The sequence below is a fragment of the Lepidochelys olivacea genome (genome assembly GCF_965140295.1).
Source record: "Lepidochelys olivacea isolate rLepOli2 genome assembly, chromosome: 2".
Classification (NCBI taxonomy): domain Eukaryota; kingdom Metazoa; phylum Chordata; order Testudines; family Cheloniidae; genus Lepidochelys; species Lepidochelys olivacea.
The window spans coordinates 192,563,422-192,588,841 of record NC_140412.1 but is presented as its reverse complement, the minus strand read 5'-3'; the positions used below and the strand labels follow the sequence as shown (position 1 = coordinate 192,588,841).

Sequence of the window (25,420 nt, the reverse complement as noted above, 5' to 3'; positions counted from 1 at the left end):
ACAGAGCAGACTTGTATTGGCTAATTACAGATATTCAAATGGAAATAAAACCCTGCTGATTATTTTTTTCTTTGATATAAAACACTTTTGAATTAATATAGTATGTGTAAAGTGGTTATTGAAAAATCATTTTGCAAGAACAGTGCATTTTTTAAGGGTCTGACCCTTCAATATCTATACTTCTATTTCAACCTATCATCTAGCAATATTATGATGACCCTCTTTTAGCAGTAGTCATCATTTGCAGACCTTTATTTTCTAAGATCCAGGTGACAGCCTTGAGAATACAGAGTAGAATCAAAACAGTTAATCAAATCTTGTGATTAAAACAAATATTCAGCCTTATAAGAGAGAGAACACATCTTAAACATAAAGAGTAAAATTTATCTCTGGAGCAACTCCATTAATATAAATGAAGTTACCTCAGGGATAAATTTAGCCTAATGTTCCTCATTTTGGATTTGTGTTTGAAGGCACATACTACTTTCATTAGTACATCAACGACTTAACCTAAAAAAATACTGCAGGTGACTCAGGCAATTATGTTTCGAATCTCTAAGTGATGAGCATATTTTTATAACTAATAATGTAAGATCCATGACACCAGAGGAAATAAATTAGTCATTCCGCAAAGTTCCACAGGTTATTTATTTCAAATCTACTTATAAGGTCCACTTATTCTTCTCTAGTCTAGAGATATGAAGAGAGAAATAATGATTCCACTCAAAGGCTGAATGGCTTTGTCTAGGCTAGATAAATTTGGCAAGCTGACCACTGTTTGGTCTCAACAGCACATCTGTAACACCCCTCCACCTTCATGTCCACACACAATTGCTCCCAGCAATCTGCAGACAGTTGAACTACTATTTGGATTAGTTTTGCTTTGAGCAAGGCTAGCCACCGTATGATATTCTACCTAGCCAGTCTCCACTAATGTACTCCCAATATGGACAGTGATTTCTGGCATACTAACCCTGGTGGTGCAAATAGTCCTATCAGTGTACTAAACACTACTTAGGTAGCTTGTCTAGTCCACTTTTTCACATTTCATTACACAGGTTAAGTTTAACCTAGACGGGACTCCTCACATGCTGAAAGTTACGCATGGGCTAAAGTGCTTTGCTGGATCAGGATTAAGCCCTAGGAGAGCAGACACGGGATGAGAGACTCTTTTCTCCGTGGCTTTTGAGAAGTTCTAGAGCAGGGAGCCTAACTTTCAGCATCTTCCCTTTTTCTCTCTTTTTCATCAAAGTTGTTTGTGGCTGTTGGCTACACTGAAGTACCATGGTGATGAGCTTGATATAATATCCTATATAGCTAGCTCTACCCTCCCAAATTCCAGCATATTTCATCCTCCCATACTCAAAGACTTGGACCCATGCCAGTCTTTTAGGGATAAGAATCCCCTAGCTGTGCAGGCAGTTATTTTAGCAGAGGTTGGTACCTTTGCCTATACATCTACAGACTGTGCTGACGAGAGCATGATGGATAGAGGTCTTTGCTTTGAGTGCTGCCTTTCAGATTATCCAAGCAGTGCTTTCCCAGCATTTGCCTCAGACAGAAAATGAGGAATAGGATTGAAATGAAAAACCTCAACATCTAATTAAACTACCAATTTTCTTTTTCAAACTCCAGTTGGGGAATTAGGCATTAGGAATGCAGATATCCTGGAAAGACAGTTTTGTGTGAACCCTTACTTAAACATATATGCATGAAATAAGGGGATATACTATGTAATAAAGTGAGAATAAAAAAGCTTTGCTGTCCTAGGCTCTTAACTTCTGTCTTTCCCCTGTGACTTTTATCTCTCTATGTCTTCTGTATCTCAGGTTCTCCCTCATGTGCCTTTTATCAACTTTCTCCCTGTACTGTATTTTTCTTGTCTTCCACTTGGTCTGCAAATAAATCTTTAGAACTCTCTCTGGTAAATAAACCTCCCTTGGTAAATAAATGTATTAAACTACTGGGCTTCCTGAGAAGTACAGTTTAATTCTCCAGTGGCAGCAACAATTTGAGTTTTGAATAGCTATTTATTTTCTCTCTTTGAGTCATCACTGTTTAATGGCACTTCCCCAACCATGCTCAGATAGTTTGACAATTTTTATTTGCATTCCTTTTAATGTGCCATATATTTGTATATAGATGCACATTTTAAAAAAATATTCTGTACCTTTCTGGTATTGCTTTATTATCATGCACCATAAAAACTACATAGCAAGAATGTAAATATGTGGACTTTTTAATAAGTCTATAACAGGCATCCATTCTAGGTACTAAAAATATAATTGCCAGCCTCTATTTATATGATTATACTGATTTCTTCTCTAACAATATGGAAAAATTATAGCACGCTTTTAATCATTTCCAGTTCTAGTGCGAAGACAACATGGCCCTAAAACTGGAAAACATGAGTATTCATAAACAATTGCATTTCATAATAAAAAAAAATTTCTTGGATAGTGTGAAGGAGAACTTTTGCTCAGGAGCATTTAAATTGCATACATCTATCCACATAGCTGAGCATGTGCCTACAGCTTAGCTGAAACTACTGGTTCAGTACTGTATTTAAAAATTCTATTTTCAAAACAAGATGTTTTTTGCTTTGGATTTTTGCAATGACAGTACAGATTAGAAAGATTTTCATCTTTTTCTTGTGCCTCACAAATCTCAAAGGGTATGATTATCTCATGGTGACCACACCACCTACTGTGTATTTTACATAATTGGAAGTTTTTTTGGATTTGAACTTGACAGCTAAATTGTCTAGAATAAATGGATGCACATCTCATCTATCATTAGTATAACAGAAGAGAGAAATAATCGTCTGTGTGCTTAATGGTCTTGTTTAGGTTAGAGAAAGTTAGCATGCTAACCACCATTTGGTCTAGCGCTTGCAACACATCACATGTCCACACACAAAATTGCTCCTAACAGCATCCAGGCAATCACGCCATTGTTGAGACTTCTTTTGAGTAAAACTAATCACTATGTGGTCCTTCCCCTTGGTAATTTCCACTAGAGCAGTTTCAAAATGGAATGATTTTGGCATGGTAGCCCCAATGATGCAAATAGGTTTTCAACTACCATCCTACAGCGCAGGAGGCACTGCCTAGATTACATGTTTGGTCTTTCCTCCTTCTACTACACAGGAGTCAAGTTTGCCAGAAGCCACTTAGCTCTACAAATAGTTCTTCACACTGTTCAAATTAGTTCCACAATATTTTCACAGCAGTAAACTTCACTCTGTTTCAGTTGGTAGCATATGGCAGAGGAAGCCTTATTCAGCATGAGCGGAACATGCTGAAAAAAGTTCTTCCATACATTTCTATGAAAATAGATTGTTTCTGTCTACTGCACCTTGAAGTATGGTGCTTTTATATGACAAGTAAGGATCAAATGCACAGTCTGTTGTACATAGACATGGATAAATTTATAACATTTTTAATAACTAAATGTAGCCACATTTGAAGCCCACCCTTTGGAATCCAAATCCTACCACCCAGAAATCAGTGACTGGTTGTTTACTTCAGAGTTTCTTTGTGATGAATAGTAGCCGCAGAATGTATCCATCTGTACAAAGTGAGACATTTTATATAAAAATAAATATGTATACATATGTGATATAAAGGTGAATGTCACTTTAAATAGCTTAATGTTCCTTGCTAATTTAATGTATGACAAATGCATGTATACTGCTTTAAAAAGTTGCTATAACAAGTATATTTCATTTGTTTATTTAGAAACCTTGGTAAATACCCACTGCATAATCCATTGATAATTCATTCTCATATTTTAATGCACTATAGAAACAAATTGGTTAACTATTATCCTTGATGACAAGAACTGGAAGAAGTAGTTAAAATATTAAAATACTATTGAAATCTTTTCTTTATATTTCACTAAGCATAAAGACTCATTTTTCAATCTGCAGTCTATAAATATACAATAATGCCTAATATTAGGCATTTATTATTTGTATTTTATTGTTTGTTATTTGTGAATCGTATATATTGGATTCTGTGAAATTACCTTTGTATCTCATGAAAAAAGTACTTTCCCAAAGATGTGGACTACATTGCTCAGTTTAATGATACATCAGAAGAAGTTATTGTCTCAATATGGAAAACATTTTAGAAATCACTACACTGTTTCAGTTCAGAGCACTTTAAAAATTTCAGGAAAAACAGGGCAATATTTGAAGACAGCTGAACAACGACTGTAGTCAGTTACCATATTTGATTTTATTGCTCACCCCTAAGGATTCTAGAGCCTGTGGTGCTCTCTTTATCTATTGTAAATGGTTGAAGAATTGGTCTCAATGAGACTACATGCAATACCAGTAACTGTAGGTATTGCAGACTGTTTTTCTAACTCCATTCGGGGGCAGATTATTGCCTGAAAGAACACTGTTGCATATGCAATGGACACTGCAGAAATCAAGTGGGGAAGGTAGGACCTAGATAGGATGGTGGGACGTGAGGGAGCCCTATGGGGGGAGAATTAACAAAAATTCCTTGAGCCTGTGATTTGCATGTAATATAGATGATGGTGATTTTTTTTTTTATTTCGTGCGGGGAGGAAGATAAGGGTGTCATGGGTAGAAATTTCAAGAAGTTGAGAAAATATGGTTACACACAGCACTACTCATGACTTATGATGTCATGTGACTCTTTGAGGAACAGCTTGGTTAAAACTGATTGGAGAGACAGAGAAAGAGAGAGGAGAGAATGATATATATTTAATAGATATATTTTGTTTTTTTTCAAGGAACACTTTTTCCCTGAGAGGGGGTTCTCAGACCTTTGAGGATCCTCCACTTTTTAATTCCTCTATTCTGAAGTATCTCATGGTGAGGATTATCCTTCTGGCAGATGACATAACATAGCTCCCTTAAAAGCACCCAGATGGGTAAAAAGAGCAACAGGTTTTGTTCCCTTCCATCAGAGGCTGAATAGGTTGCCTCTGCAGCTCACCTAATTCCTTACATCAGAGGAGTGAGCGATAGTCTCAAACTGTGATACCTGCATTCATGTGTTTTATGCTAGGTTCCTAGTTCCTAATATTGCAAATGACTGCACATGGATGCATTTCTGCACCCCAAGGAGCCTCATTGAAGGCAATGGAGCTAGATGCAGGTACAGGGATGTGCCTGTGTATTGTGAGTTGCAGGACTGGGTCCTAGTCTGCCAGGCTGGCCTTTAGTAACACAGTTCTAATGAAGGAAGTGGCTGGGTTAGTGCGTTTGACTATAATTTCCCCAGATCAGATGAAATTGAATTCCCCTTTGTGTTTCAGGCGAATACTTCACAGGGATTTAAAAGCCAAGAATATTTTTTTGAAAAATAACCTTCTTAAAATTGGTAAGATTTTCTTACTTTCTTAGATGACTTCTAGTACTATAGAAAATTCCATCACAGATGTTATAAGTATGTAGATTTAAATTAGATGGTATCTAGAGGTGTCTAATACACTGTATCTTTTTTGTTGTATAGTTCTAAAACTATGGTAATGCCTAGTTTTGTGTATGGCTTTTTAACTTGGGGATGTCAACTTTTCATGCACAAGCATTTGAAAACAAAAGGATATCTTAAAGCATTATTTTATTTTGAACTTGATCTAGACTTGAGAAACGATGTATATCTTTTGTATAGAAGATTCATGACCAATTGATTTTTCTCCATGTTTGAAAAATCATTGCAAGTTTTCCTTGTAAAATCATTTTATGTCCTTATGAACATTCATTATAGATAATTAAAATGTGCATAGAATTTAGTCTCCAGCCTTTTCTAATAGTTATTTGTATTTATAATAGTTATTTCCACCCATTACACCCTAGATTTACTAATCTTTATATAAACTGGTTCTTTTTCATTTCAAAATGAAATATTTGTAGGAACATATTGCAAAGTCCTGTCAAGACACTAGAACTGAGAAAACTCTGGTCTCTCTTATTTTTATAATATGCAGATGTCTTATTTTCAAAGATTGTACAATATTAACATTAATAAAATAATGCCCCTTTTCAAAATCTTTTCTGCTGAACTAATTGCAAAAGCAATAACTTTTCCCCCCTCATAAAACAGTTCTTGTCTTTTCTGTATAAGGGCATATGTTCATGCACTGCATCTGTTTTATTCCCCTTTGTAAGGGGGATAGGTGTACTGACTCTTATACTCAGTATGTTTGTGTCGGTCACAGCCATATTGTTAGTTAAATTTATTAGTAATTTTTCTTTACTTCTTCTAAACATTCTTTTATATGAATATCATGGTAATGAAAGGTTCCAGACTGATATTGTAGCAATTTGATCTAAACTAATCTCTGATTTTCTACTGCACCCATCACCATGGTGACGAGGTGTCGAAATTCTCTATTTAAAAGGTACAGCATGCATAGGCATCAGCAGTGCAAAATTCTCCACACTGCCTAGACAATATGCCTTGGCCTTGAACTGTAGGAATCACATCAACAGGGGAGACAAAGTTTATTCTCCATTCCCTTTCAATCCTTAGCATCTCTGCTGAGAGTATAAGCAACGTTGCCAGTTAGTGCTGCTTTCTGTGAGATGTATGGACATTAATCCATGGGGGAAAGGACTGACTCTGTCAAATCAATTTATAATATACCAGACAGCCATAAGATGGAAAAAACTTCTGTTTACTATTAGCTTTGGCTGCATTTGAATCAACAGTGTAGAAGTGAAAAGTTCTCATTACCAATACTCTGATCCATTCAATTACCCCAATTTTTGTGTTTCAAGAGGCAGATCTTTGTTGATAATTGTCATAGCTCCACTGATTTCAGCAGAGTTATAAGAATTCATACCAGCTGAGGATCTGGCCTCAAATTTTTAAAATAATATTAAATTATAAAATGTTATATTAAAGACACTCAAAGTAAGTTTAGAGTTCCTGATTTGATTTTTAGTCTAGATTTTCTTACCTACCTAGTATTTTTTTAAAAAAATACAATTTTATTTTAAGGGGACTTCGGAGTTTCTCGTCTCTTGTTGGGATCGTGTGATCTGGCAACTACGTTTACTGGGACACCTTACTACATGAGCCCAGAGGCACTGAAACATCAAGGTTATGACACAAAATCTGACATTTGGTGAGTGGGCAACATGCTGTTTGGACTGGACTGCCTGTAATGAGCAAGTCAATTAAAATGCATTGGTTTTCTAGGTCACCATCTATTTGCTTGTATTATGTGCTTGCTATTTTTTTCTTTAAAAATTTTTTTGAATACAAAAGAAGTCAGGGCCACCTGGTTAGAATGCTTGACTACTCCATTAGAACTATTCAAAGGCATTTATTTCAGTTCATAGCTATGTTGCAATTTGGAGCTTTGTTCCTCATGTTTAGAAGTGAGTAGGCTGTTGTCATAGGACGAGCTGGGCCTTTAAGGGGAAGATCAGGCGCAGCCTCTGCTAGTACCTGTCTTTTCTTCCAGGTCAAGGAACTTGGTGGAGAAGGATCAGGTGATCATAGACCAGGAGCTAGGCCAGTTGGGAAGGGGGAGACAGGATAAAAGACAGGTTCCGTTCATTGGTGAGAGAAGTAAAAGGAGAGCAGCAGCTTGCTGTTAGGCTTTTCAGTGACTGGGATCTGGGAAAGGACCAATAATGGTTCCCCTTGCAAGGGCACCAGGAAGATCCTGTGAGGGGCTTGATTGAAGAAGCCTGGAAAGGGTACGGGGAGGAAGGAAACAGTAGGAGGTAGTCCTTGGATCCATGAAATAGAAATTTGTAGTGTGAGGACAGACAGATGCTTTGCACCACAGGGTCCTACGGTCAGATCCTAGAGTGGTGGGAGAGCTTGGGCTCACCTATTGTGTCACTGAGGGCTTGGCTACACTTGCAAGTTAGAGCACATTAAGTCAGTCCCGGACATCCTAACTCCTGAGGTGTCCACACTGGCAAGGCATGTAGGGCGCTTGGACTCTGCGGCTGGAGCGCCCCTGGTAATCCACCTCCACGAGAAGCATAGAGTTTGCTCCGCCCTGGCTGAAATGCCGGGGTGTCAGTGTGGGCGACATGTTGCATTACTGTGCTGTGATTGGACTCCGGAAACATCCCATAATCCCTTGAAGTCAAGTGGCCACTCCGGTCATTGTTTTGAACTCGGCTGCAGGCATGCGGATACCCCCTTTCAAAGCTCTGTTTCTGACAGCCAGCTTGCTTATCTGCTCTGGGACACAAAGCAAACCATTACTGTGGAATGCTCCTGCTGCAGAGGCAGGCATTTGTGCCTGTGTCTGAGAGAGGTGGGGGTGGGGGCTGGTGTCGGGGTTTCCCCCTTCCCCCTGCCGCTGTCTGAACTTACAAGACAGCTTGCTGACACTCTCTGCCCCCCAAAACACACTGTCTCTCCCTCCACGTACACACTACACACTCCCTGTCACTCTCCACTCTCCCATTTGAAAAGCATGCTGCAGCCACTTGCACACTAGGATAGCTACCACAATGCACTGCTCTCTGTGGTGTTGCAAGAGCTGCTAATGTGGCCAGGCCACTGCCCTTGCAGCTGACGGTGTGAACACACGTCAGCGCTTTCCCTGCTGCTGTCTCCGAGGGTTGGTTTAACTCCCGGCGCTCTACATCTGCAAGTGTAGCCATAGCCTCATAAGTGGTGGGAAAAACCACAGTGCCCAAGGTTGAAGAGCTTTATGAGCCCCTGAGATAAAGGGCAAAGGACCAAGTCGAGATACTTAAGCCTAAGTGATGAAGGACTTTGGCTAAAGGGTATGTAGAAACCCCTGCAGACAAAGGGAAATAGTTTTGGTTTGGGGACTTTTATTTGCTGTGGAATGGTAGGATTCTTGATTTGGCCAAATCACCCTACCAGCCCAAGGGAAACCTCCAGGGGAGGTTTCAGAGTAGCAGCCGTGTTAGTCTGTATGCGCAAAAAGAAAAGGAGTACTTGTGGCACCTTAGAGACCAACAAATTTATTTGAGCATAAGCTCACGAAAACTTATGCTCAAATAAATTTGTTAGTCTCTAAAGTGCCCCAAGTGCTCCAGGGGAGGGAAACTGAGACACAATAGGGAAACAGAGGCAGTGGCACGCACTTGACACCGGAGAGGTAAGCACACCCTCACAGTCATCTGTCGTAGACAATAGTTTATCATTTTCCTGCTATTCTAAAAATATTTGTAAGCGACTTACTGTCTCATATTCTAAAATGGCCATTACCTTCCCAAAGAATGTAGTATTTCTTTAAAAAAGGGACTTGTTTGTTTTTTGTGGGCACATGTATCTGAATGATTGCTTTTTTTTAATATTCCAAATCAGAAAATTCTCTGTATAAGACTTTGAACGCTGGAGTGCAGTTTTATTACTGAATTACTTGGAATCCCTGAAGATTTATGCCACCTTTTATTCCAGTCCTCCTCAGATATATTGGTGGTACCTGGGGACAGTTCTAAATATTGAGAACAGATCACCAAACTTTTAGACACTAGTAACATTTACTATTATTCACAGGCAATATACTGTAATATTCAGCTTGTGTCAAGGGATGAGTCAGGAATCTCGTCTCATGCTTCCTGTAGCTGAACTGAGAAAGATTTTATGTCAGATTCTCCACTTTAATCTGGGCTCAATGCTATGAAAGTGTCATTCCATTCAATAAAAAATATTGAGAGGGATTTCAAAAGATGTGGGAAATAACTCATTCAGCCCGCAGTGAAATCCTTTTCAAGCCATGAATTATAGTTGTTGTTACTGAGTTGCCATAAGGAGTATTTTATTTTCTTGCAATATGAGCAGTTTTATCAGTGCAGCTTTCGGTACATTAAACATAAAGAAAGTGGGACAAATTCTATTCATAACTACATCTATGCAATCCCTCTGATGTCGTTGGGGTTGTAGATGGCTAAATGAGAGCAGAAATTGCTCCAGTATATTGATATAGTATCTGTTGATTACATTTCCTGATGGTAAAGCACCAAACCACACAAAACAGAACCATCACAAGCAATAACTTTATTCTAGATATTATACTTCAAATATTTCATGGTACTTTTCAGATCTAGTCTTTAAAGGCTGTCTTCTACACAGGATTCTTACTCTTGGGTCTTGTGCTCCCAGTGCAAGAGACGACAGAACTCCTATAACTCAAAACTTTTCCGCTGTCTGAGGTAGGGGTACTGAAGATCCACATGTACCATCAAATACCAGAACCTCAGCCCTAAGTAACTTCTCATCAGCTCCTTGTTAGTCAAGAAAGCTGAGATCAGATCCCATCAACCATCATTGCTCCAATTCTACTTTGATCTGTGACAGGTTTTGAATTTCTTCTGTTGGTTCCCTCAACCCTTCAGTTAGTCTTTTAATACCGCATCTGTTTTTTTGTGTGCATCTGCTCATTCTTACACACTTGAGGCTACGTGGCCCTGAAATGCTGGCCTTGGTGTTAGCTTTAGATTCTACTTGTTATTCAGTTTGTTTGGGAACCCTTCTTCACGTGCCACTGAATTGTTAATTTGGTTCCTGCACTTCATATTTTGAGTTGACATTTTTCAGTGCTTTATGTATGAAACTTTAACACATTAAGTTCCAACAACAATACTTAATTTGCCATTCTTTTTTACAGCTTTGATGCATTGAGGTTTTGTGTCCAGACCTTAAAACGCGTTGAGACTTGGAGATGTTGTATCCTATTTTGTTTCTGATGCTTCTGAATGTTTCTTTCTAGATCCATGCTGAAGCTTCTGGATGTTCAATTCAGATATATTTTCCTTTCAATCTACCTTGTGATCCAAGATGCCATCATTCCTCTCATTGCCAATAATGAAAGATCAAGAGTTTTAAAAAGTGTGAATGTGACAGAAAGGTTTCACTAACCGGCAAGTGTGACTGCTGCATTTTTGAATGAGCTTGCTCTGCCCTTGCATCCTATATTGATAAGTTGGTGAAGACACTTCACACCTCTCTCCCCTTGTCCAGGGACTCAAGAAAAAAAGTACAATTTGCCCTAAAATACCACTGACTGTACTTCCCTGTCCCCACAATAGAGTGTGATGGTGGAGGTGGCTATGCCTGGCAGGGAGACCTTTATTCTAAAACCCAATGTCACCTTTATTTATCTGAGGCTGGATAGAAGACTGATTCCATCCAAGTTAATTTGACAGCTATTTTGACCTTTCATGAACTAGTAATTGAAGGTAGATCAGTATTTCTGTGCAGACCCTTATCATCAGGTTAGTGCAAGCTTTGACACATTTGAGGGCCAAAGTCCACTAATGTGGTTCTGACAAAGATGATGAAAACTCCTTTTGAACCATTCAGTATATGAGGAGCTTTTTTTTTTTTTTATGGAAGCTCATTTTCCTAGGGATAGTTATTTCAGCTCATAGATCTGCTTTATACTATATTTTACAAGTATACAGTGGTGTTACAGACTCATGCTACATTCCTTCCAAAGATGATGGTAGGTTTCTACATTAGTGAGCCTATCATCCTGCTAACATCTTCCCATGACTGCATATCTTTCATGTATCTTCTCCTCAAATTTGATGTTCAGATATCCTTTGGTTTCTACTTATTGTGAACTAAAGACCTTAGAAAGCCCACCCAGATTTTCCTTTCTTTTGGCAATGAATCATTAAGCACTGCTGTCTTGAACGAGTCATGTTTATGTGACTGTAAGATTGTATTCTGGCAGGCCTGGAGACAGGTTCCATTTCAGGACACATGCTAGGCAAGATATGTACATTTGCAAAGCTCTGTTGTTAAGATTCAGCCTGTAGAGAAGAACTTCAGTTTGGTTTCTAAGTACTACAGAACCCATCCTAGTCCTTAGAATCTCTTTTTTTTTGGGGAATATTTTTTATATAAAGCTTTGTTTTATGAGGACTCATCCTTAATGCTTTGTCACTTTTCACCTTTTGTTCCTTTTTTTTTTTCAAATTAAAAAAAGGCAAAAAAAAAAAAAAGTGCTCTAGGAGTGAATGGGACAAGGTCAAAATAGAAATATTAGCCCACTGCTGGCTGACAAATAGTGTTGTCCAAAAATAAAAGTGAACTCAAGTAATTCTACAACAAAGGAGAAAAATAATCTATAGAAAAACTGCCATCTGTTTAACAAATAAGATGGATGCCAGCTTAAAACAGTGCCAGCAATTCCTACATAATACTGTAAACAAGAAGGATGTTATAATCAAAAGCAACACTTGGGTCAAGCAAAATTAAAACATCCACACTGCTGGCATCATACTACTGTAATAAATTATTAAAAACTCTGAGAAATTCCAATCTAGATTTCATTAGGATAGAGCACAGAGATTGCTCTATTCAGAGGTTGTTTTCTACTTCATGGTGATATAACTGAGAAGCCATTACCAGTTCTAGGGTCTTGACCAAAAATAGAGAATTTGAGGTAGGTTATTAATTACATAGAATATATCTGGATTAGGTCTGGGTTTATTTGACAATTGAATTTCTGCAGTTAGTTTTAAAATGGCAAGAATGACAATGCAGTATTGATAATTATGGTGACATTTTAGCAACAGTATGTGGGATAATCTATGGGAAGTACTCTTTTTGTATGAAACTTACAGCAAATAAGGTGTAAGCAACTTGTTTTTGGTAACGTGTGCTTGGCATATTTTGCAAATGAAATACATTCATCAACTAGAATTTGTATATCTTTTCCAAGATGCATAATTTTTCACATATTGTCCTGAGGGAAGTTCAGAACAACAGATAGGCAAACATGAAAGCTTTGTACAACTGTCTGTTCGCGGTTAGGTTCAGACCTGAAACGCTGGCAAGGTTTTATTCAGTTTTGAGCAAAACTCAGGCCAAGTTTGGGGTACTAGGGAAAGGAGTTATCATTTTGGGTGTAAACTTAGTTGTTTTAATGGAATTCAACCAGAAATGAAGCAAAACTCTTATGGTTTTGTATGAATTATATTTTCTTTTTCTCTTTATGCCCAGAACTCAAACGTGAGATGTAAGCCCACACAGAACAATATTTTTAAAAAGATCATGTGAAACCCTGGAAACATTAAACTGTTGACCTTAGACTACTTCTACCACTGTTAAAAGAAGTCAGGATAGCAGAAGAGAATAAAGAACTCCTGTCAGTTGCATCACTGATGAATAGAAATGTCAGTTAAATTATAATAAATTGGGAAGGCCAGAAAAATGTGGGTTTTAGAAAGATCTTACGAATTAAAGGGAAATTTCTGAATCTAAATGATATTTCAGCATCCTGGGAGGCTGACTTTCTCTTGCATTTCACTGTGACGGTGAACTCCTAGCCCTGTTAAAGTCAATGGTAGTTCAGTTGAGCCAAGATCTTACTTTAAATCTTCAAATTATATCCTTAATTGGCATATCTAGATTCTTCATCAAAGTGACCTCTGGGAATCAAAAGAAGATGAAACAAGGTTAGTTCTCTACTGACTAAGTTGACCCTGTTTTTTTTCAGATGCTTTTTTTATTCGTTGTCTCCAGAAAATTCAACCATGTCAGCAAAAAACCAGGGTAAGAGGAGACATTTTGAGTAGAGGTCTTGTTCTTTGGCTGCCTGTTCATTCTCTGCACCTTTCTGACCTCAAATTTGATGAGTTGCATGGCCACTATTGGATCTTTGAAGCTGCAGTATACTTCATGACCTTAATGCAGCCATCTGTGAGAGAGGGGAAGAGGAAGGAAAGATCTGTTTAGCTGTGGAATCTCCTACTCTCACTTTCACATAGTTTCTGAGCAGTGGCATACAAGGACACATAGAAGAGGTGAGCTCCATGTTCACCCTGTAAATCTTGCCCTTCACTCTGCCCTTTGCAGCAGAACTGGCCTAGTTCTGCTGTGAGGGGAACCCCACATAGTAGCAGGATTTGCACCAACTTGAATGAAAGAGGATTCAACACCCTTCAATTCTACATTATTTCTAATAGCTACATCTACTATACTTGCCTCTTTTAATGGTATTCAGTCCACACTTAGAATCATAGAATATCAGGGTTGGAAGGGACCTCAGGAGGTCATCTAGTCCAACCCCCTGCTCAAAGCAGGACCAATCCCCAATTAAATCATCCAAGCCAGGGCTTTGTCAAGCCTGACCTTAAAAACTTCTAAGGAAGGAGATTCTACCACCTCCCTAGGTAACGCATTCCAGTGTTTCACCACCCTCCTAGTGAAAAAGTTTTTCCTAATATCCAACCTAAACCTCCCCCACTGCAACTTGAGACCATTACTCCTTGTCCTGTCCTCTTCTACCACTAAGAATAGTCTAGAACCATCTTCTCTGGAACTACCTCTCAGGTAGTTGAAAGCAGCCATCAAATCCCCCCTCATTCTTCTCTTCTGCAGACTAAACAATCCCAGTTCCCTCAGCCTCTCCTCATAAGTCGTGTGTTCCAGACCCCTAATCATTTTTGTTGCCCTTCGCTGGACTCTCTCCAATTTATCCACATCCTTCTTGTAGTGTGGGGCCCAAAACTGGACACAGTACTCCAGAGGAGGCCTCACCAATGCCGAATAGAGGGGGACGATCACATCCCTCCATCTTCTCGCTATGCCCTTACTTATACATCCCAAAATGCCATTGGCCTTCTTGGCAACAAGGGCACACTGCTGACTCATATCCAGCTTCTCGTCCACTGTCACCCCTAGGTCCTTTTCCGCAGAACTGCTGCCTAGCCATTCGGTCCCTAGTCTGTAGCGGTGCATTGGGTTCTTCCGTCCTAAGTGCAGGACCCTGCACTTATCCTTATTGAACCTCATCAGATTTCTTTTGGCCCAATCTTCCAATTTGTCTAGGACCCTCTGTATCCTATCCCTGCCCTCCAGCATATCTACCACTCCTCCCAGTTTAGTATCATCCGCAAATTTGCTGAGAGTGCAATCCACACCATCCTCCAGATCATTTATGAAGATATTGAACAAAATCGGCCCCAGGACCGACCTCTGGGACACTCCACTTGACACCAGCTGCCAACTAGACATGGAGCCATTGATCACTACCCGTTGAGCCTGACAATCTAGCCAACTTTCTACCCATCTTTATAGTGCATTCATCCAGCCCGTACTTCTTTAACTTGCTGACAAGAATACTGTGGGAGACCGTGTCAAAAGCTTTGCTAAAGTCAAGAAACAATACATCCACTGCTTTCCCTTCATCCATAGAACCAGTAATCTCATCATAGAAGGCGATTAGATTAGTCAGGCATGACCTTCCCTTGGTGAATCCATGCTGACTGTTCCTGATCACTTTCCTCTCATGTAAGTGCTTCCAGATTGATTCTTTGAGGACCTGTTCCATGATTTTTCCGGGGACTGAGGTGAGGCTGATTGGCCTGTAGTTCCCAGGATCCTCCTTCTTCCCTTTTTTAAAGATTGGCACTACATTAGCCTTTTTCCAGTCATCTGGGACTTCCCCCATTCGCCACGAGTTTTCAAAGATAATGGCCAATGGCTCTACAATCACAGCCGCCAATTCCTTTAGCACTCTCGGATGCAACTCGTCCGGCCCCATGGACTTGTGCACGTCCAGCTTTTCTAAATAGTCCCTAACCACCTCTTTCTCCACAGAGGGTTGGCCATCTACTCCCCATGCTGTGATGCCCAGCGCAGCAGTCTGGGAGCTGACCTTATTAGTGAAGACAGAGGCAAAAAAAGCATTGAGTACATTAGCTTTTTCCACATCCTCTGTCACTAGTTTGCCTCCCTCATTCAGTAAGGGGCCCACACTTTCCTTGGCTTTCTTCTTGTTGCCAACATACCTGAAGAAACCCTTCTTGTTACTCTTGACATCTCTTGCTAGCTGCAGCTCCAGGTGCGATTTGGCCCTCCTGATTTCATTCCTACATGCCCGAGCAATATTTTTATACTCTTCCCTGGTCATATGTCCAACCTTCCACTTCTTGTAAGCTTCTTTTTTATGTTTTAGATCCGCTAGGATTTCACCGTTAAGCCAAGCTGGTCGCCTGCCATATTTACTATTCTTTCGACACATCGGGATGGTTTGTCCCTGTAACCTCAACAGGGATTCCTCGAAATACAGCCAGCTCTCCTGGACTCCTTTCCCCTTCATGTTAGTCCCCCAGGGTATCCTACCCATCCGTTCCCTGAGGGAGTTGAAGTCTGCTTTCCTGAAGTCCAGGGTCCGTATCCCGCTGCTTACCTTTCTTCCCTGTGTCAGGATCCTGAACTCAACCAACTCATGGTCACTGGCTCCCAAATTCCCATCCACTTTTGCTTCCCCTACTAATTCTTCCCGGTTTGTGAGCAGCAGGTCAAGAAAAGCTCCCCCCCAGTTGGCTCCTCTAGCCTTTGCACCAGGAAATTGTCCCCTACGTTTTCCAAAAACTTCCTGGATTGTCTATGCACCGCTGTATTGCTCTCCCAGCAGATATCAGGAAAATTAAAGTCACCCATGAGAACCAGGGTGTGCGATCTAGTAGCTTCTGCAAGTTGCCGGAAGAAAGCCTCATCCACTTCATCCCCCTAGTCCGGTGGTCTATAGCAGACTCCCACCACTACATCACTCTTGTTGCTCACACTTCTAAACTTAATCCAGAGACACTCAGGTTTTTCTGCAGTTTCATACCGGAGCTCTGAGCAGTCATACTGCTCCCTTACATACAGTGCTACTCCCCCACCTTTTCTGCCCTGCCTGTCCTTCCTGAACAGTTTATAACCATCCATGACAGTACTCCAGTCATGTGAATTATCCCAGCAAGTCTCTGTTATTCCAATCACATCATAATTCCTTGACATCACCAGGACCTCCAGTTCTCCCTGCTTGTTTCCAAGGCTTTGCGCATTTGTATATAAGCACTTGAGATAACCTGCTGATCACCCCTCATTCTCAGTATGAGGCAGGAGCCCTCCCCTCACAGACGTTCCTGCCTGTGCTTCCTCCCGGTATCCCGCTTTCCCACTTACCTCAGGGCTTTGGTCTCCTTCCCCCGGTGAACCTAGTTTAAAGCTCTCCTCACTAGATTAGCCAGCCTGCTCGCAAAGATGCTCTTCCCTCTCTTCGTAAGGTGGAGCCCGTCTCTGCCCAGCACTCGTCCTTCATGGAACACCATCCCATGGTCAAAGAATCCAAAGCCTTTTCTCCGACACCACCTGCGTAGCCATTCGTTGACTTCCATGATTCGACGGTCCCTACCCAGGCCTTTTCCTTCCACGGGGAGGATAGACGAGAACACCACTTGCACCTCAAACTCCTTTATCCTTCTTCCCAGAGCCACGTAGTCCGCAGTGATCCGCTCAAGGTCATTCTTGGCAGTATCGTTGGTGCCCACGTGGAGAAGCAGGAAGGGGTAGTGATCCAAGGGCTTGATGAGTCTCGGCAGTCTCTCCGTCACATTGCGAATCTTAGCCCCTGGCAAGCAGCAGACTTCTTTGTTTTCCCAGTCAGGGCGGCAGATAGATGACTCAGTCCCCCAGAGGAGAGATTCCCCGACCACCGCCACCCGCCTCCTTCTTGGGAGTGGTGGTCGTGGAACCCCCAACCTCAGGACAGTGCATCTCATGCCTTCCAACCAGCGGAGTCTCCTTCTGCTTTCTCCCCCCAGACGTATCATCTGGTCCACTCTCCGCAATGGTACCTGTGGAGAGAACATGAAAGCGGTTAGTTACCTGTGTCCGCGTTGCTGGAACCCGGACATTCCCCCTTCTTCTTCTGGAGGTCACATGTTGCCAAGCTTCTTCACTGGCCTCTTGGCTCCGCTGTGCAACCTGCTCTAAATCTTTAGAGCTTTGTGCCCGTAGAAGCATATCCTGACTTTTGTCCAGAAAATCCTCAGATTCTCGTATGCAACGCAGGGTCGTTATCTATTGCTCCAGACCTTCAATTTTCTCTTCCAATATGGAGACCAGCTTGCACTTTGTACAGACAAAGTCGCTTCTGTCCTGTGGAAGAAAGACAAACATGGCACATCCAGTGCAGGTCACAACAGCTGAACCCCCCCCTTCCATATCACTTTCCTACTATGAGCTTCCTCAGAGACGTTGGCAAGATGTAAGCCTCACTGGGCTCACTCCAGGCGAACTCCCAGGCAAACTCCTGCTGTGTGCTGCTCTGCTGTTCCCCGCGGCTCAGCTGGTTCGCCGCCGCTCAGCTGGTTCACAGAGCTCTGGCTATTTTTAATATTGTGATATTGATATTTTCTCAGGATTCACTTCCTAAAATTAGCTGAAGTAATTTAAAATGAAAATATCCTAATGGTAATCCAAGTTGGCAATCAAAACTTCTGGCATAAAAACTGCAATAATGGTTGGAGGAATGGGGCAGAAATGATTAGAAATGTAATTTTGTTGGAAACGGATTGGATTTTCATTCAGGGACCTAGTAAACTCTTTCCAAGAATTATATCAATAACTGAATTTTGTTTTCCTGAGCTAAGTTAATGTCCCTGTTACATTTAAAGCCTTTACCTTCGAATTCTTCTGTGTGATCTTGGCAGATTCTGACAGATGGTCTATGGAGTTCAGGTGTATTGGGCTCCACATGCATCCTGTCATGGGATTTTCATTTTAGCTTCACTTGTTTCTCTTTGTTTATGTTCCTGTCAGATTTTATTTTGTTAGTTTTTTTAAAAATTATTCATCTGAAGATGGGACTGAAGATGCACAGAAAAGGTGCATAATTGAGACTACAGCGATTCTAAAAAGTAGCGGTAGAATTTGTGTATTGTAGAGATTACTAATACTTGACATATGAAGCATTTTGTTTCTAATTAATTTGCATTTCTTGTTTCTTTTTATTGCACTGTTTCATTTTAATATTATGGCATTGCAGTACAGAAAGGCAAGGTTAAAGGCAAGATTCACCAAAACTCTTCCTAACCACTTTCCAAAAGACATGCAGAGAAACGTGCAGGGCTATGAAAAATAACACATGTTCTGCAAGTTTGTAGGGTAAGGGCTAGCATACAAGTGTTCGGTTCAAATAAACCACTCACGTATGTTGTCTAAACTGCACACACACAAACTGTTTTTGTTTGAAGTCCTATCCCTATGCTGGATCATGCAAAGCATACTTGTGTACTAAGGGGGTGTGTTCTATTTCATGTGCATATGTGTGCCTTTAAAACTAGTGGCTATTTTATATGAGAATTAACAGAGAAGTGTAGACATTTTGGGTGTAATCAGGGCTTCACTGTCACTCTGTCAGGATGTAACTTTGTTACTTACATCAGACTTTCCTGTATAACAATGTAGTGCAGGAGTCCAGAGTCCATCTCTTTTGAGGTCAGGCTTATTACATGTCCCCTGCCGCACCAAAGACATATAGAAAGTTTTCTAAAGAAACAACTCTTCTATGCTTTAGAGCAGTGATTTTCAAAAGTTTTAGGCAGCATACCCCCTTCCAAATAATGTAGTCTACTGCATACCCCCTTCTGAGATAGGGTCATAATATACCTATGATTAGATTGCCAAGACTTACTAAATAAAATGTGTTGTGTGCCATTACAGAATTTTTCTCACGTATCCCATGATGAGAGCTCATGGACACCTAGGGTACACATACCCCAATTTGAAAACCACTGCTTTAGAGTAACCTTCTACTCTTCTGATTATTTGAAATATAGTTGTATTTAAATAAACATTGTGGTCAAAGCAAAGATCACAGATTTCATATTCAGGTACAAATGGTAAGTCAGACAGGCAGATAGTGTAACTCAGGACAGCTCCAGTGAAGTCCTCTCCAGTGGCACCTCCCAGAAAAAAAATTTCACGAGAAAAACTTCACAACCCATGTAAAGTGTGATATACGGAAACAATCTAACCAGATCTGGTGTTCTTTGAGTGGTCCTTACCTAGCTTTTAGGCAACTCTGGATGAGTAATAAGAATCTGCTGAAATGTAATCCACGATGCAGAAAATCCCAGTTTGGTCTCTGACTGATTGCCCAGATTATCCACAGACAGGGGCGGCTCTACCAATTTTGCCGCCCCAAGCAGTTGCCGCCGAATTGCTGCCACCGCTACAGTGGCGAAGCTGCTGCCAAATTGCCTGGAAGAGTGGCGGAGCTGCCGCCCAAAAGCGCCGGATTGCTGCCGTGGGTCACGGACTGCCGCCCCATTCTCAATGCCGCCCCTAGCACCTGCTTGGAAAGCTGGTGCCTGGAGCCGGCCCTGTCCACGGATAAATACGCATAAAAATGAAAGAGTGCTTAGTACATTTTGCATGTTTTATTATTTCTTATATTAGAATACAGCAAGTTGTATACTTGGGAAAAGTCTTCGGAATTTTTATTTTTTGCCAGAGTTGTAGTTTGTGCAGCATTTCTGAAAGGCATGTATAGATAGATAGATAGAGATTGAGATTGAGATTGTGATTAGTTTAAAGCATCTAAAGCTTGTTTTTTCTCTTTGTTCCCTTCCTTGTCTCCAGTAAATTTGGAAAGAGAAGAACCAAAGGCTGACTGAGCTGGCACTGTCATTTCATTCATTTGAGCTTTAGGTCCAAGCATACAATCCGGTGTCAGATACCCCAGAGTTGTTAGCATGCTGATTACTTTGCATTCCAAAAAAGTTTGGGTATAGTACAATAATTGCTTAATAACATCAGTGCTTTTTCATTATCTCTGATATAGTCGTCTAATTGTTCTTAATGATACCTATTTCCCTTCCTAAGAATAATGGGCCAAATCCTCAGCTTATGTAAATCGGTGTAGCTCCATTGAGATCAATGCAGCTATACCTATTTACATGAGCTGAGGATCTGGGGAGGCTGCTTCATGTGCCCCTACCCCCATGCCAACTTCCCAGATCTTTATCCTTCTACTGCACCCCACTCTGAAATCCTCCAGGCCACTCCAAGCTTTGGCTTCTTCTCTTGCCACCCTCAGGCTCCTTTGCTCCCAGAAAAGCCCTCTGCAAGGTAGGGGTTGACACCTCTGAGGTACAAAAAAATGGGACATCCAGGATGATCCTGAGCCCATAAAACTGGACATCGGACAATGTATACTGAACACCCTGACAGATTTCCTGGGAAAGCTGGTGTGTGTACTGAGCACCCTTACAGATTTCCCAGGACAGCTACCTCAAAAAAAGGGATGATCCTGGGAAAACCTGAACAGGTGGCAATGTCTAATGTCACTCTACTCTAATGTCACTTCAATATCTTAGTACCTATTGGCTTTCCCCACTTCTCCCCAGCTTTCTGTGGCTCTTGTCCATCCCCCTCTCTCTGAGGTGTGCCAGGGTGAGTGGGATCTTTCTTCCCTGCCCCAAAACTCCTCAGAGGGAGGGGGATGAAAAGCAGGTAGAGAAATGTCCCATCAAGAAATGTCAGCTTGGCAGCTATGCTACATCATTAGCTGAGTGTGAGGACAGTATCTAAATTTCAAAAGATGTGGTTCTGTCACAGAATTTTGAATTGAAGAAGATTTGCAATTTCTACTGTAGAAATTATAGAAGGTTATAACTAGATTAATACAAATCCGGGATCATTAAAAAATGTTTTTTATAATAAATAGTTACCAGCATATGTAAAAAGCCTGTTTTACTTCCTTAAGACTTAGTTCAATGTAAGGGTTCAATTCATATAACTTTTTAAAGGTCCTAATCCTGCAAACCTTTATCACATAACTAGTCTTTACTATCACATGTAATCTCCTTGAAGTAAATAGGTCTACTCACCTGAGTAAGCATTTGTGGTATCTGGCCCTAAATAAATATAAAACACAAAATCCACTTAACTAATAATAGTCTTCCAATGTTCCTTCTAGTTATTTGAATTTGCCTCATGTACGTGAATGTTTTGGAAATTTTATATTGAAAGGAACTTCATTAGTTGGCCTAAAATAAATGATCCCCTGCTAATTGACAATCCACCCACATTCTGGAAAAGAGTGACAGTTCCTGAAAGCATATAAAACACAGTTCATTGCTTGGATTATGTCCTTTTAGAGCTGCAAAGAGAGTTTTGTTTTTACATTTCCTAAGATGAATAAAAGAAATATTTTTCTGAAGTACTCTACTGAAGTACATGTTGTTTTCTTGTGATCCTTAGTCTTTAGTTTACTGAATTCCCCCTACACAAATCCCAGCATGTTGGAGGATATCTGCTAAACACCGTAGAGCAGAGCTTTTCAACCTTTTCCCATTTGCGGACTCCTAACATTTTTTGAAGGGTGGTGTGAACCCCTTTGGAAATCTTAGACATAGTGTGCGGATCCCCAGAGGTCCATGGCCACAGGCTGAGAACCACTGCTGTAGAGTATTGTGAGAAATTTGAAATGCTTTAAATATTGGGGCTCGTTGGTCAACATAATGGCAGATGAAATAGAACTTTGATAAATATAACGTATATTGGCAATCAGCTATTCTGTGCTGCTTATAAAAGCTAATGAGTTCTGAACTTGCATGCCCGCCCCCCCCCGATGGAAATGACAGATGCAGACCCTGTCTTGAGGAGCTTACAATTGTTGGGTGAGAAGGTTACAATAAATAATTTTTCTAGAGAGAGACAAGTATGTCAGAAAATTATTCTTCTTCAGAATTCCTTGTGCTATCAAGCTGATAGAGTGCTCCACAAAGTTACTGGAATTTTGATTTTCTGTTTTTTGAGTGTTTAATTGAAATGTCAATTTTGGCCTCACTACCTTAAAAACACTGTAGCAGAGGTTGGAAAGATCCACAGAAGAGCAACAACAAAGGGTTAAAAATACAACAGTACTTACATATGAAGACAAGACTGATAAAGCTTGGATTATTTATTCTGCAAAGCAGAAGTATCAGAGGGATGTTGACTGTGATTGTGAAAGGTATAGTGAAAACTGATCAGGCTCTCTTTTCTATGTGATCAAATAATATGAGCATAAGGGGCCATTCTATGAAATTAATGTGCATCACATTTACAAAAATGAAATGGTACTTTACACAGCTAGCAAACCTATAAATTTCACTAACACAAAAGGTCATCAAACCAAATCTCTGGCTGGATAATTTTATGACCACTAATAATATTAGTAGCTATTCCAGCTAAGATTATAAAAGTAATCAAATTATATGCTTCAAGGCATAAACTGATTGCTTATGGTAATCAGGAATAGATTTCCCTTCCCCATGTGCAGCAATGCACAGATAGCTGAATGCATCCGGGTGTCTTTTTCATCTTACTCTGAAGCCTCAGGTGTGGGTAGGATACTGGACTAAATAGATAAATGCACTGACCTGATATGGCAAATCTTATGTTCCTGATGGCACCTTAAGCAATTTCAGGTGCCAAAATCTGCAGCTTCAAAACAGATTGTATCTGCAAAAGCCAGCTGCAACACATTGTCTGTCAGATTGGGATTCTCCCTTCTTTTCCTTCCCACTGCCTGCTTTCATTTCTGTTTAACAGTTTCAGATACCATGTATATATGCACTTCTGTGTATAATGTGTGTGTGTACCTGTGCTGAGAGAACATTTCCTCACGTAACAATTGTCTTGCCTCCTAGTTTGATAGCCTTCTAAAGACTATCAGCATAAATACTTCTTTACTCTATTAATATTCACTGTTTTGGAGGATATGGGAGCTGCTAGGTACCCAACACTTTTGGAAATCAGGCACTCATTTAGGTACTTAAATATGGAGTGAGCATAACTGGACTTTAAGCACCCACTACTGATAATCTTGGACCAATTGTACTGAGGTTCAGTTTTAGAAAGCACCACTGAGAAACATGTACCTGATATTTTGCCTCTTTTTTGTCTGTATTATGTGTACAGCATGGGCCTCACTTTCATCTCCAAAATGTAACAACTTGGTCTCATTTTTAATTGCAGACTAGACCAATATGCTTTCTAAAAGTTGTATTTAACTAATCAAAAGTGAATAACCGAAATTTGTCATATCTGCTATAGTTGTTTCCTTGGACTGTCATTGTATCTGCTTGAATCAGTTCTACCCACACATAAGTAAAGTGGTTTAAAGTCTTTAGACGGAATGCTTGGTGGAATTGCAAAGTGGTGTTATTATTATTATCTAATATGTAAGTCTGTCACCATATCTCAGTGGGTCACAGCTGAAAATGCCAGATTCAGGACAAACTCCTGAAAAATAGAGCAGACTCACCCCAAACTGGTGGTTATTCTATCATTAGATTATACCAAGCCAGTAACAAAAGTAAACTTCTGTTTTACCACACTGATTAACAAGAAGTCAAAAATGCAGTCTCCTTAGGCATTCCAGCCTTTGTCTCACCACCCAGACACTGGACTTTATGATGAGTGGTTACTGAAAACCAATTTAATCAAATATAGGGTCGTTCCAATGTCAAGAGATCAGCCACTTAGCCAGGTCAATATATAACTCAGATCTTACCCAATAATCCCACTGCTGCCAATCTTTGAGTAACTAAAATCTAAACAATTATTAATAAAAGAAAAGATGAAGAGAGTTTAAAATCTTTAATAGATCGTATACATACAATAATTGCAAACTCCTTATATCAGGTTTGTAGCAGTGAAGTTATAGACTTCTGGCTTGTAAAGTCTCTGCTAACTCCCAAAAGATTGGAAGGTCCTCAGTCCATAATGCAATATGCTCCTTTTAGTTGTAAATCCACAGTCCAGAGAATCTGGGCAGGAAAGAGGCAAAATGGAGGTATCTCAGAGGTCTTTTATACCCTTTGCCATATGTCTGTAAATTGAGTAACTCAAACACAGTTCACAGCCGCAGTTTGTGGAAAGTTACTGGCCTAAGATGGAGTCCAAGGTCACATGAGCATATCACATGTCCTTACATGCTTTGATGACTCTCAGAGTCAGCCATTGCCCATATCTGTGCTGAGGCGTCCACGAGAAGACTTACTGGATGGGATGAATTTATTGTATGGCCCATTGTTAGAGTGAAGTGTCCTTAATAGGCCATCAAGCATGAATAGTCCATTCACAATGGGCTGGAGAGACTGGATGTAAACTACCCTGTGGGTTTCAAAGCAGTAGCCGTGTTAGTCTGTATCAGCAAAAACAACAAGGAGTCCTTGTGGCACCTTAGAGACTAACAAATGTATAAGCTTTCATGGGTTAAGGGGTTTAGCTCATGAAAGCTTATAAATTCGTTAGTTTCTAAGGTGCCACAAGACTCCTTGTTGTTTTTACCTTGTGGGTGTTACCCCAGGAACAAACACATTTGATTTATAGATACATAGCCAATATTCAGAGCTTCAGATACAGTGATGATACATGAATTTAAACAGGATAATCTTATTTAGCAAAAAATAACTTTTCCATTGACACCTTATATGACAGGCTTTGCACAAGACCTGTTGCAACTGTACAACACAGGCAACATCAGTGACACAAATGGTCATATTTCAGTCATCACAAAGTCATATGAGTATCAGGATATTTGTCCTAAATATATTCTATCTGGAGATCTTTCAGCTCCATTAGAACCTTGAAGAAGAGCCCCACAATGGGTGAGAGAAGGGGAAATCAAGGCACTCATTTAAAATTCA

General features: G+C 40.3%; 1 protein-coding gene across 8 annotated transcripts in view; it reads left to right on the top strand.

The window, feature by feature from the left end:
• Positions 1-25,420, top strand: part of NEK11 (NIMA related kinase 11) — a 170,319-nt gene that overhangs the window by 55,642 nt on the left and 89,257 nt on the right. For all 8 annotated transcript variants that reach the window (XM_084620358.1, XM_084620356.1, XM_084620360.1 and 5 more), the window contains exons 5-6: positions 5,296-5,360; positions 6,984-7,110. In XM_084620358.1, coding sequence (XP_084476484.1) covers positions 5,296-5,360; positions 6,984-7,110 — 192 coding nt within the window. The remainder of the gene's footprint in view (positions 1-5,295; positions 5,361-6,983; positions 7,111-25,420) is intronic.